Genomic DNA, 12992 nt, shown 5'->3' on the forward strand with positions numbered 1-12992 from the left:
ATTCTTCACTCTCTGACTTTACAAAAAGAAGCCCTGGTTTTAGGGCTTAAAACTCCAAATTGCCCCTTGGTGGTACTCTGCTTCTTTTCATGTTAAACTCTAGAAAACTAACGTCTCCTGTGTTGGTGGGAACTGTTCCAGTGGGCATTTGTGTTGCCATGGTCAGACATAGTGAAGGGATGACTGGCTGTAACAGGCAGTTTCCCGTCTGGTAGTACCATGCTGAGATCACTTTGGTTGGTAATTTGTGAACTGTATTGTACAGTAGTGCAAAGAATGTTAGAGATCCCTCAATCTACTCTAATCATTTTATACATAATCAGACTTTTGGAAGAGGAGTAAGTTGGCCAAAATTGCACTGCAAGTTCATGGCAGAACAAGAATATCTGGCCTGGAGTAGAACTCCGCCATTTTTTCCACCATTCCCATTCTTTTCTACTTCTCCAAGACAGTTCTTAGATTATAGCAATTGTGGGGTACTGACTTACCAAGCTCAAACCTGGTAGATAAACCAGAATTCCATTCATTTACTTCCCACACTTAAGCTTAAGTCATAAATCAAAAGGTTACTTGGTGAGCACAGAATTGGAATACATTTAAATGTATATTCTCTAGTGAAATAACCATCAAACTAGAGTACAGCTATATGAATCCCTCTTGATTTGGTGAATTTCTATTTAGAGAACTGGGTTGGAAATAATAATTTATTCATGCATATAATATTTATTGACCACCTACTTATGTATGTAGGTTTTGGACCTAAGGATACTGTCCTCTGAACAAGTGCTTTATAGAGAAATATTTATTATCAAAACACTTTCTAAAATTAGCCATGTAGGTACTACATCCTAAAAGAAAGGATTTGTACTTTTAGAGGTGTTATAGTATCTCTCCTGATCCTCATCATAAATCTGTACAGTAGATAATTATCATATTTTACAGATGAGGAACTTAATATTTAAAAGTGTGAAATGACATGCTTCAAGTCATACAATTAACAAATGCAGACCTAGGAAGACCCAGATCTACCTTACTCCAAGTATCTATGCTTTCCACTACATCTTTTAACTTACAATTTTCTTAAAATCGGATTTATCAAATTCTGAGCGTAGTCATATTAAGGTCTTTCTTTTGCAATTCCATAATCCTAGTTCCATGATTTGGGAACAGTCTTAATCCCACCTGCAAGTCAATTCAGCTGATGTTTATTGAAGGTTGACTATATAGAAAGCTTACTATGTGCAAAGCACTGAGCCATTGTCTGAAGAGGATACACAAGACAAGATCCTTGTATCTTGGAGCTTACAATATACTTACACACATATAAAATCTGGAATTAAGCAGACTAGAATTACAAACAAAATTTTGTGGGAACATAGGGAGGAAGGAAAAAAAATCCAATTAGAGACACTTGAGAAGGCTTTTTGGAAAAGAGAACTGAAATTTCAAGGGTACAATTGGCAGAAGTTAGGGAAAAATAACTCAAAAATGAGGTAGCCTCAGCAAAAGCCGGAAGGCAGGAGAGTGCTGGGCACATCAACTACATCATGGGGGACAGGAGATATTGGTGGTTTTGTGGGAGATGGTGCAAGAAAGGTAGGAGTTCAATTGTCGAGGGTTGTATGTGAGGTAGAGAAGTTGGAACTTAATTCTATTCATAAGGAAGATCCTTCCAGGGATTTTGGGCAGGGGAGAAATATGATCACCTCAGTAACAGTAATTATAATAATGACAATGATGATGTGTCTTCCCTTTTATAGCTTTATCATTGGACCTCCACTGCTTTAATAGTGCATGACACTTGCTGTGTGCAAATAAGCATGCTAAAAGAATGGGCTTGAGAATAGACTAGGGATTTAATGATCAGTTAGGTTATTGTAATCATTTTAGAAGAAGGCAAATATAAACAATGCCGTAGACGTGAAAATGACTGTCTTTGATAACTGGATTTGGGCACATGGGAAAGAGTTAAAGAAGGTGATTTTGACTTTGTTTCACCAGAAAGATGGTGAGATTGGGGACAGGGTATACACAGGAGGAATAGATGGTTTGGGGAGAACGGGAACAAGAAAATATTCTTGATTCTGTTTTGGATTATGTTGTGTTTAAAGTGCTAGTAGGATATCTAGTAAAAAGATTTTCAAGTCTGGAGCACTCATGAGCCCACTTTGCTTTGAGGGGGTACCACACTCATATGCCTGACTTCATCCATTGTTTTATACAGATGGTTTTCCTTCCATTCCCCCCAATTGTGGGGAAGTACCGTATTTAGTACCCTGTGCAAGAGCTAAGAAGAAAGAGAAAGGGAAAATGCATTAAAGAAAAGTGGTTGGAGGTGAAGTGATCTGATTTTCATGCTTTAAGCTGGCAAACTTTACCGTCCATCTTCATTAACTGACGTATGGATAGAGAAATATATCTTAAGGGACTGACCCTCTACTTAGAAATCCGGCAGCAACAGACTCCTTGGTGGTACTCTGACAAAGTGTTGGTGGGAACTGTTCCAGTGGGCATTTGTGTTGCCATGATCAGACATAGTGAAGGGACGTAGTGAAGGGATGTTTTTATAATTGAAAAAAATTATGTCATGTAATCAGAGGTGATGACTTTATTGACTATGCTTCTGAGTGAGGCTTTTACGTTGCTAGAACATTTACAAGGTAAGTTTGGAGAGTCCTACTAATAGTCTGAATTAGAAGGCATTCATTCATTCCTCCTCATGCTCTATTTTGGGCTATGTATTCTGAGGAGCAGACACACTCAGAAAGTTTATTACACAAGGATGGTTTCTTCCTTTCCCCTTCACTACAGTGTCGATACCCTGAACTCTCCCTTCATCCAGTCTTCCTCTAGTCCCACCTAGGCTGAAGCTTTATCAGTCCCCTCCAGGCGTGATGCTTTCCTCCAACCCCCACCTTGCAGGAGCAAGTGCCCCAGGGACCGTTGGAAACACTAACAGTCCCTTTTGTCCAGTAGGTGCGCACGCAGGGCGGGACGGGCTGGCGCGCCAGCGCTGGGGGCGCGAGCCAGGGCGGGCTGGCGCGGGAGGAGCTGCGGCGCCAGCCGAGGCAGCGGACGCGGGACGAGCCTCGAGTCCGACGAGAGCAGTCGCGGCCCGAGGGGCGCGCTAACCGACGATTGGCGTTTGGTTTGGAGAGCGCTCCGCTTCCGCTTTGCATTTGTGGGAAAGCAATTGAATACAGTAAAGTAGAAAGAGCAAGTTACAAAATGATAAGTGTTGTAAGATCCCATTTATGTAGGATGATACATAGCGTGAAACTGTGTGTACACAGTATGTAGATGCCTTGAAAAAGGGCTGTTGAAGCTCTGGGGAAGGAGTAGGTGGGGAGAGCGGACGGAGAGAGCTTACTTTGTACGTTATATATTTCTGAGATACTTAACATTATTATTACTTAGAACGTAATCATGTAATTGAAAAAAATATCTGGATTTGGGAAGCCTGGGTAGCCTCTTGGTTTCCACTCATAGGGACCTGGTCAGACTCTCGAAGCACCCGCAAGATGAGTCAAAACTTTTTCACACTCACCCTCCTACCTTCCTCACAGCTCCACCTCATCTTCTTACTACTCAAAATCCTTTGAATTAACCTTGTCGAGGAGGAGTCTTCACAGTCCTTCTTATAATTACAAAACTAGCTGCAAAACCCACTCTCAAAAGAGGAAACATTTTGAAGGATGCTGAATTACTCATAGGCACCTGAACCAGGAATAATTGGACATTATTCCTAAACAATATTTGATAAAAATTAACATGAAATATTTACTGTATGTTTCTGTTTTCTCTTAAATAGTTATATCATAGTGTTTCTTTAATCCGGCCACATGATGTTAAACATTTTTTCATTTTAAGTTTTCAGTTTGAAATAATTGACTTAGGAAAAAAGTTACAAGATGCTACAAAGAATTCCATTATATCCTTCATCTAGCTTTTCCAAATGTTAACATTTTAACATATAGCACATGATCATAACTAGATCAGCATTTCTACTGCTCTATTAACTAACTAATCTACAGATATTATTAAAATTACAACAATTATCCAACAAATGTCCTTTTTTGTGGTCCAGGATTCAGTCCAGGATATCACAATGCATTTTGTCATGTGTACTTAGTTTCTTCTGATCTGTGACAGTTTCCCAGTATTTCTTTTTTCATGACTGACACTTTTGAAGAGTACTACTGGCCAATTATTTTTTGAATATTCTTCAATTTGGGTTTGTTTAGTATTTTTTCATTATTAAATTCAGGTTATGTATTTTTGGCAAAAATACCACAAAAATGATGTTAGTCATTCTCAGTGCATCATATCAGGGGGCACAGGATGTCAGAGTGTCATTCATGGTGATGCTATTTGATTGGTTGGTTAAGGTGGTATCAGCCAGTTTTGTCCAATGAAATGTTTTGATTTTTCTTGTTGTATTTGATCAAAGGAGGCAGACATCCTTATGATATACACAACAATTTTAGCATTCAGGATTCTTTACTGCAACAGTTAGTAGTGGTGTTTGCCAAATGGTGATTTTTCTGTTTCCATCACTCTGATGTTAAATTTTAATCTGAATATTTAAATACACAATGATTTTTAAATGCAGATGTTTGACTAATTCTTTTCTACTTTACATTAGAGAAAAAAGGCATTTGGAGGTTGCTGTGACATGCTGTGGAATTAGTGGCTAAAATGGAATTTATGAATGTGCAGATAATTGAATTCTGAACAAATAGTTCACTATTCTCAGTATTTGTAAAAACTTGGATTCTAAAATCCCAATTTGCCTGGATTTACAAACTCATTAATTGAGTTGGTTTTTATTACTCCAGTGTTTGTACCGGGCCTTGTAAATGGGCAAATGTAAAATGGTGTTTAAATATAGAACAAAGAAAAATGTCTTTAATGTTATTTCCAATGTATTGCTATTTTTAGTTGGCATTTGCAAAACTGATTCTTTAAATCAACAATACATCTGACTCTCATCCAATGATATTTCACTTTATTTAGCCTCAATGTTTGCTGAAAGGATTTACTGGAAGTTGGAATGAGTACTCCTTTGAATGCATTACATACAAGGCAAGTAGAATTCTTGTGTGTGAAATTTAGAAATCTTTAAATCCGTGGATTATTTGACTAGGAAGAATTTTGATAAATCTCATTGGAAGATTAAGTTACCCTGTGCAACATTTTCCCTAACTTTTATTATTGTAGATGGAAAAATGGTCTAAGATTGGGTCTTAGCCTTGGTGCCATTTTTTTTTTCTTTCAGTATGAAGGAAAGGAGAGTGAATTTAGATTTTTAAAAAAGTCATTGACTTTTTTGAGTATCTGATATCTATGAACATTTTCCCCAGAAAAATGCACACTCATATGTTACATGAGCGCAAAAGCAATCCAAAGTCAAACTGAGGCGGGGAGGCAAGAGGTGATGGGGAGGAAAAAGCCGGCTGCCAGACTGTCCCAGACAATTTCCCCTCCTGCCATATGGCACAGCTTGCCTCTCTTGGCAGTTCAGGTGGGGCAGCAAAGGCTGCGCGGCCCATCTGGCTCCTTGTCTTTTCCCCCCAGGCCCCTCCCTCTCCGTTATCACTTAGCCCCCAGTCCGCTCAACTTTCTAGCTGGCTTTTCGCTCTTTATGAGGTCCTCACTGTCACTGGCTCTTTCACCAACTCCTTCACCTCTTTCACCAATGTATTGTTTGGGAACATAGGTCAAGAAGCTCAAGGGAGAGAACCTGACCACTTCCAATGGCTACAGCAGAGAAGAATTTACAAATAAATGTCAACGTTCCCCCTTCTCATCAGCACAGAAATCTTGCCACGTTTCCTGCTTGTTTGAAGATGGAGGACGAGCTGATGAATGAACACGTTGGGGGAACACATCTAAAGTCAATAGCTTACACAAACGGTGATCATAACCAATGGAGAAAAGGCCGGAGAGTTACTGCACACCTCCAATCCCTCAAAGGCAGGATGAGGTTGGAGAAAAGAGGAGAGCCGAGGAAAAGGGATCAGGACCCGTTATAACGAAAAGCTTTTGTTTCTGAACATGAAAAGAACGTGAACTTTCAGAAACCGCTTCTTCGCCCGCCAAGCCCTCGTCCCCTGCGGCTGTGACAGCCCTCGGCGCCTGGCCCAGCTCAGGCCCGCCACCGCTCGCGGCAAAGCTTGGCGCTCCGGAGCGCGCCTCCGGGGACAAAGAGCAGGCGGCGGCGGGGCGGGGCCTCCAGCTCCGAGGGGGAGGCGGGGCGGAGGCGTGCGCTGGGGGAATCCCTCCCGGGCTCTGACGTCACCGAAGCGCTAGCAAATGAGAAGCCAGAGAGAGGGATTCCCGCTCTGGCTGCCGCCCCGCCGGCTTTTTAAACCGTACCCTGGGGATGCACTCTGGGAGCCATGGGAGGAGTGGGGGAAATGGAGGTTGGGGGTGAAATATGATGGTCCCGGGGGACGAGACTCTAGAGGTTTGACGATTAGGCGTCAAGACTGGTTTAGGCTTGGGGGTTAAGCCAGAGACGGTCCCAGAGAGGCCAAAACTCCCTGTAGGGCAAACTTTTCCTGAAATGGAGTGGAAACTGGAGCGCACCGCACCTCGGAGGGTCCGGACAGAAGAAGAGATGCTGTGGGTAAGGCCCTTTTGATTCCTAGCCCCAACTTCCTACGAGGGCATCTTGTGGAAGGCGCCGTTTGTAATACTTCTTTAGGACCAAAAGGTAGTATAAAACTCTAAACCCTGATCTTAATTTTAAATTGGGTTGGGTAATTTAATTATATTCTGGAGATTGCTTAAAAAAAGTGAATGTGGTTTGACAAGATGAGGATTTAGAAACATTCCACATCTAACATTATGATTTTCCTAAGTAGTTTCTCTCTTCATATATTATTTATATTTTCAAAGGAGAACGTCATGCAGATGCTCTCCAAAGGCATGAAGCAGAGGAGAAGTCAAGGTTCTCCCAAGGTGAGTGTCCAGTGCTTACATTAGGTCTCTGTCTTAAATATGACCTTGAACAAACTGATTCTTGCTAAAGAAGATATTTATTGGAAGTCTGGCGGTATGAAAATATGAAAAAATTAAAAATCAATCTCATATTATCACTAATTATATACCTAAAATAATTCTGTAAGAAACTGAAGATTCCTGACAAATAATGGTAGTTATTTGTATCTGAATGGTACTTTGTATTGTTTGCGTCAAAGGTAAAGGATGAAGCTTGGATGTGTCAGGTAGGCAGTGTGTTGCCAGCTGGCTCTTATAATTTCATTTTAACAGTTGTTATAGTTGCATTCCCCTCTGTTACATTCATAAACTTGCCCCCCAAAGAAATGGAAGTGGTGCCATCTTGTGGACAATGAGAAGTGGCATAATCCACGCTTTTAGGTTAGTAGAGTAGTAATTTAAAAGTCGATCCAATGCAGACTTTTTCTCCTTGAAAGTCCACACTGAAAGGCCTTTAGCTTCTCTCGTAATCAGTGTAAAAATGAAACAAATCCACGTGATTTTTTTTTCTTATTTTTTCCACATAAACCACTCTCACCTGCTTTAAATCTTTCATTATCACCATTCACCTTGCTTCTCTCGAGGCTGGTAGTTCACATTCCTTTAATCTTTACTCACACATTATAGTTTCAAACCCATCACCATTTTTAGATTTTTCTATAAAATTTTCTATATTTAAGTGGTGACACAATAAATTGAACACATAACTGCACTTTTAGAATGCAGTTCTATCCTTTATAGTGGGAGTAAACAAATGACATTTAAGTCCTTAAATTTCCTAAATATTTTACTGTTGATTCCTTCCCCCAAAACATAACTGAAGATTTGTCTTATATCCAGCTTACGTATTACCATGACTCCTAGGTATTTTACTGCCTAATACAGACAACTGGTCTTTTGGTCAGTAAATAGAAATAATTGGGAAAGCTATAGTTAAATGTAACTTTGTTAATTCACTTGTACTGCAATAACATGTTTTCATATCCAAGCTTTTAATTTGGAAAACCTAAGTGTAAGTATTCTGAAAAATTTTCTTTTAAAGTTTTTGACCAAAGAAAATATTGGTTTTATTTCTTAATCCAGCAGTGGGAGATTTTATTTCTTATAACAGTTTTGGAGGAAAAAGTTTTGTTTATAAGTTGTCTTTAATGTAGCTATTAAGATTAAAGTTCTGCCACTGTGTTTCATATTACAAATTTCGCCTCAGTGATTTCACGGGCCATGAAAAGCAGCAGTGACCTGAGTCAGGTAGGCAGTGTATTGTTAGCTGGCTGCTTTGGGTCAATTCAGCAGCCACAACTACCCTGCCACTTGCTTCTGGATAGATTCTTCCTGTTAATGAAGTGCATTGGTTACCTGTATGTGATGGGTTGGCAGTGTATTGTTAGCTGGTTGAATATGTGAATGACATCAGCTAACATGCAACTGCTATCTTATTGCATGTACAATGAACATCAGAGTATAATTAAATCTGCAAGTAATATATGTGTATGTATGTGTACTTTTAGCTATGAACCAGGATACTCTTTACCATAATACTTGTTGTTGCTATTCAGTTACTGACTTATAATACAATAGACACCTTTAAAATGGTCAAGAAACTACTCTAGTTATTTAAACAATTTCCAGGTAATATTTTGGAGTCTCTCATTCTTGTAGACAGCATTAATGTATTTGTGACATTATATGTTCATTATTTAATATAAAATTTAGGATATAATAACAATCTGCATGGAAAGCCTAAAATTTTCCCCAAATTTTCAACCAAGTTATTAGTATTCTTTCTGGATGATCAGTTTCTCAATATGGCATTAGAGTAGGTCTCTGTAATGATGGTATGTGCAGCTGAAGGGAGAATTGAGTTGACTTTCCACATGAGAAAGCCAAAGATATTCACTTGAAATAGCAAGAAATTTGGGATTTTGGGGTGTGGTGGGGGTAGGGGTTGAATTGTTTGAAGGATTTGCCTCAATTTTTCACTTCATATTTTGTAAAGTCACAGACTTGTAACATATTTGGAAGAGCCCATGAAATTTAGTTTGTGAAGTGGGAAGAACTGACTATACAATATGATTTTGAATATTTTCTCATTCCCTTGGAGGCCATTTTGACCCATGGAGCAGTATCAGGTGTGTGCTGTGTCCCAGACATACAGTGAGGACATTTGCAGCAAGTTGATGGAACTGACTTTGGTGGTTTGCTCAATTAGTTACACATGAAGCAAGATGTGAGACATATCTCACCCTCTGTACTGTTTTGGATTATAAGTTATTGGTAAAATAATTTTTATTCTTACCTCATTTAAATTTAAATATGTCTAGAACCATGGGTTAAATAGACACCTATAAACTGATTCTAACGCATTTTGCTATTCTAAAATCTCACCCTCTTTTTGTTGTTGCTCAATTATCATTCCATTTGCAGGATCTTTGTGTTTAAGTATCCCTTCCATGTAAATATTGTTTTCATCTTGTTTTTTTTTAAGATTAAATTTCAACATGTTATTTTTCATAGAAAGTCACTAACCTGTTGATAAAAATAAAACCTACTAAATTGGGAAGGCTTGGCCTTTGTGTTTTAATTTTGGTATACTAAAAAGCAAGACATAAAATGCCGACATTTATACTCAATAAACAGAATACGTATTTAAAACTGTTCTTCAGTTTCATATTGTTGAGATGATGAGAAAGGAAGGATAGAATGAAAGGAAATAAAGATACATTAAGGAGAGCAATGGGTAAGGAGGAAAATGAATACATAAATTCGAAAAGAAAATGTTTCCATAGGTGTGAGAGTGAAAGAGAGGGAGCCACACATCGGACCTCAAAGGAAAAGCAGAGGGAAAGGAGGTTGAAAAAGAGGAGGGAGGCCCTACTGGTGGGGAAGTATTTTCTCCCACTTGTTTTCTCTTGGGGCAACCACCGTGCTGTTCTCTGGTGCTGGGGATGGAACTGCTTCTCATCACTGCCCTCTAGAGGGCTTCCTAATTCCTTCCTGCTCTTTATCCCCCCACCCCAGAGAATGCTTCCTTCTGTAAGGTTTGGCCTTAACAGTTCAGCCACTTTGAAAGAAAGGAAAGAGCAGAGAGGAGTGTGGTGTGTTAGTTTGTAGGTATAACAGTTATTAGAATTTTATTCCAGGGGAAAGATGAAATCAAGCTGAGGGATAAATATGAACAGAGTGTCTCCACATTAGCTCCATTCAAACGTCAATTTTCTTTCAAAGGAACATCATGAAAGAACGGTGATATTTTGTACAGGGACTGAGCGACACTTTTTAGCTCATGCAAGGCAATCTTTTGAAACACAGTATGCTTAAAGAATATAAACACAGAGACATACAGTTCTTTTCTTCTTAGGCTTTTCTACATTTCTTTTTCTTTTATTGTAGTGTTTTTCTACTTGAGAGTAACTGCACACAATCTAGTTAGGTCATTAGATGTTTCTGTGGTTATACAGTACACTGTTAACAGCTTTGCAAAATTCAGTAACTGAATACACTTCCACATGTTTTATACCCTGTCAAAATAGTATATTTATAATAAAAGAGTATATATATGTTGTTGCTGTAAATTTATCTCTTTGGAGAGCCCAATAATACCCTGATAAGTCTGATTTTTAAGAATTTTGGTGTGCTGGAGCCAGTTCATACTGATTTGTGAAAACTGATGGTTAAATTTTCAGAAATTTTGCAGGCCAGTTATTAAACCACTGTTAGGTTGGCCATGAGGGAGCATTTGCACCATGGAAATTGGCAAATGCTGCAAATTACAGCTCCTTCTCCAGAGACTTGGTTGTTAAACCTTTATGAGCCTCCACTATATATATGCTGCAATTATTAAGACTCAGATATATGTACATATACACATACTATGGATACACTATAATTTAATTAAGCATTTTCAAAGATGAAAGCTCATAAAGGTTTAACTCATCTCAAGGCATGCTTCAGGCAAATTCATATTTATTCCAATCTCCAACACTATTGTTACATCTCCTATGAGATGGTGATCAGGCGTTAGTGTGAAGTACTCCTCTACCTCCCAAAGAAAACAAACCAAAACAAGATTCAAAGCAGTGAATGACTGACCCAAATCAAATGCATTTGATTTTATCCCTTTTCTGTGTCATGAAGACAACAGCTGAATACCCTTTTATCTGATGCCTGCTATTTTCCTTTTATACTCCTCCACTTAGGCAGCCTGTAGCACTCTCTGCTCAGGCTTGTTGATGCTGATAGGGAAGATATTATGCTCCATTCAAGAAAGATACAATTTTTTTCTCAGTTTGCCTTGAGGTATTCATGTAAGACATTTGATTTATGGGGAGCAGTACATTGGCAAATGGCTCCACCCTCTTGCAGAACATGGAGCCTAATTGTTACAGAATCCAAAATGGACACCTGTATTGCACACTGTCAAATCCTTACCTGCCTTCCCTGCATATCCAAACGGCAAGGGGAGAGAATCAAGCACTGACTGTGGTAAATACTGCAGATTGAATAAAGCAACCAGGAGTAGAAGTATACACGTGAAAAAACCCCCTTTACCTGGCTTTGGTGAGAACCAGTGATTTTGGGCAGAATGGGCATCTGAATTGCATTCATCAGGACTGTCTGGTCGTTGCCCCAGAGCAGCTCCATTACCTCTGTCTGGCAGTGGGGAGTCCATGCAGCCTGTATGCTGCTGGCTTACACACTTCTGCTCACACAGCTACTGTGAGCACATAACCCCACCCTCCCTCCAGCAGTCCTGTACCAGTTATGACCTCATGGCAGTCGTAATCGACAGTGTATGGCAAGAATGCTCTGGAAGCAACATTTGGAAGAGTTGCCCTGAACCGTTTTTTTTTTTTTGTTTGTTTGTTTTTGTTTTTTTTTTGGCTTGGTGGCTCAGAATTCAAATAGGCTCTTGGGGTAAAATTGTAAAGGACCGATAGATTTGTTAGATGGCTTCTATTTCCCCAACAACAATCCAGGTTAATAATGATTCCTTTCTTGATCACTTAAAACACCTTGGTAAGCATGTTCATTGACTTTGAAAGTTGGAAGGTGCTTTTTGTTCAGTTTGATTGCCCTCATTTACAGGTGGGGAAACCAAAAACTAGTCATACTGCTCGTGAGAGGTAGAAGCAGGTTTGCTGACACGCCAACCTGGTATTCTTAAGGCTATCCCTGTAAATCCTCTTGACCTTTGAGGGAAACTACACCTCTACTCCCACCAAATATCTTACTAAATACATTCAGAGCCGGGTGGTTGGATATATACTTTGAAGAAGAAGGTGTCCCAGGAAATATTTTTGGTTTAAGAACTTTAAACACTTAGGCAGAACTATATAATAAGGTGGCATTACTGATGTCACCATAAAAAAGCATCTTCACTTTCATTCATCAGGTCAGATTTTGGGAACCAACTTACAGCTATTTAGATTGGGTCTTCCTTCTTAGCTGAGTTTTTCATGACTGTATTTTTACACCCCCTTCCTGGTTTTCCTATTTAATTTTTATGAAATGAATATATCGTTCATGGGCAACAATTAACCTATATCAACTTGGTAGGTTGCTTTGTTGGCCAATTATAAGGCTAACAAAACATAAAGGTCATGACTTTGGGAGAAAAAGTTTGTTGTAACTCTATCAAAATTTTCAGTGATTGCTAATGTTTAGGACTTGTGCAATTGCAGATGCTCCCTTTTTTACATTAAGTGTTTGACTATTTGGAGTTGATTCTTATTATGTCAGCCATCAGAATGATGTAGCATTGAATTCTTTCCAAATGGCTAATCTAATCTGAATATGAGCAACCAGAACTAACCTATAAGGAATCTAGTTATATGATCATACACTCTTGGCCTTTTTCTTATGCTTGGGATTTTCCCTCAGAAATAAAGACGGACTCAACCATTAATAACCTATGGAATTTGAGTTGCTTCTGGAAAATAATAAAGAAATATTAAAAATTATGAAGGCTTTTTTAAATGTTATGATAG

The 12992-nt window shown here is 39.0% G+C and overlaps 1 protein-coding gene across 1 annotated transcript in view; it reads left to right on the forward strand.

The window, feature by feature from the left end:
• Positions 1–6439: 6439 nt before the first annotated feature.
• CDC20B (cell division cycle 20B) overlaps positions 6440–12992 on the forward strand; it is a 43789-nt gene continuing 37236 nt past the window's right edge. Inside the window, exons 1-2 of the mRNA XM_019743105.2 lie at positions 6440–6631; positions 6904–6966. Coding sequence (XP_019598664.2) covers positions 6569–6631; positions 6904–6966 — 126 coding nt within the window. The 5' untranslated portion in view covers positions 6440–6568. The remainder of the gene's footprint in view (positions 6632–6903; positions 6967–12992) is intronic.

Source organism: Rhinolophus sinicus, linkage group LG03 (genome assembly GCF_036562045.2).
Source record: "Rhinolophus sinicus isolate RSC01 linkage group LG03, ASM3656204v1, whole genome shotgun sequence".
Lineage (NCBI taxonomy): Eukaryota > Metazoa > Chordata > Mammalia > Chiroptera > Rhinolophidae > Rhinolophus > Rhinolophus sinicus.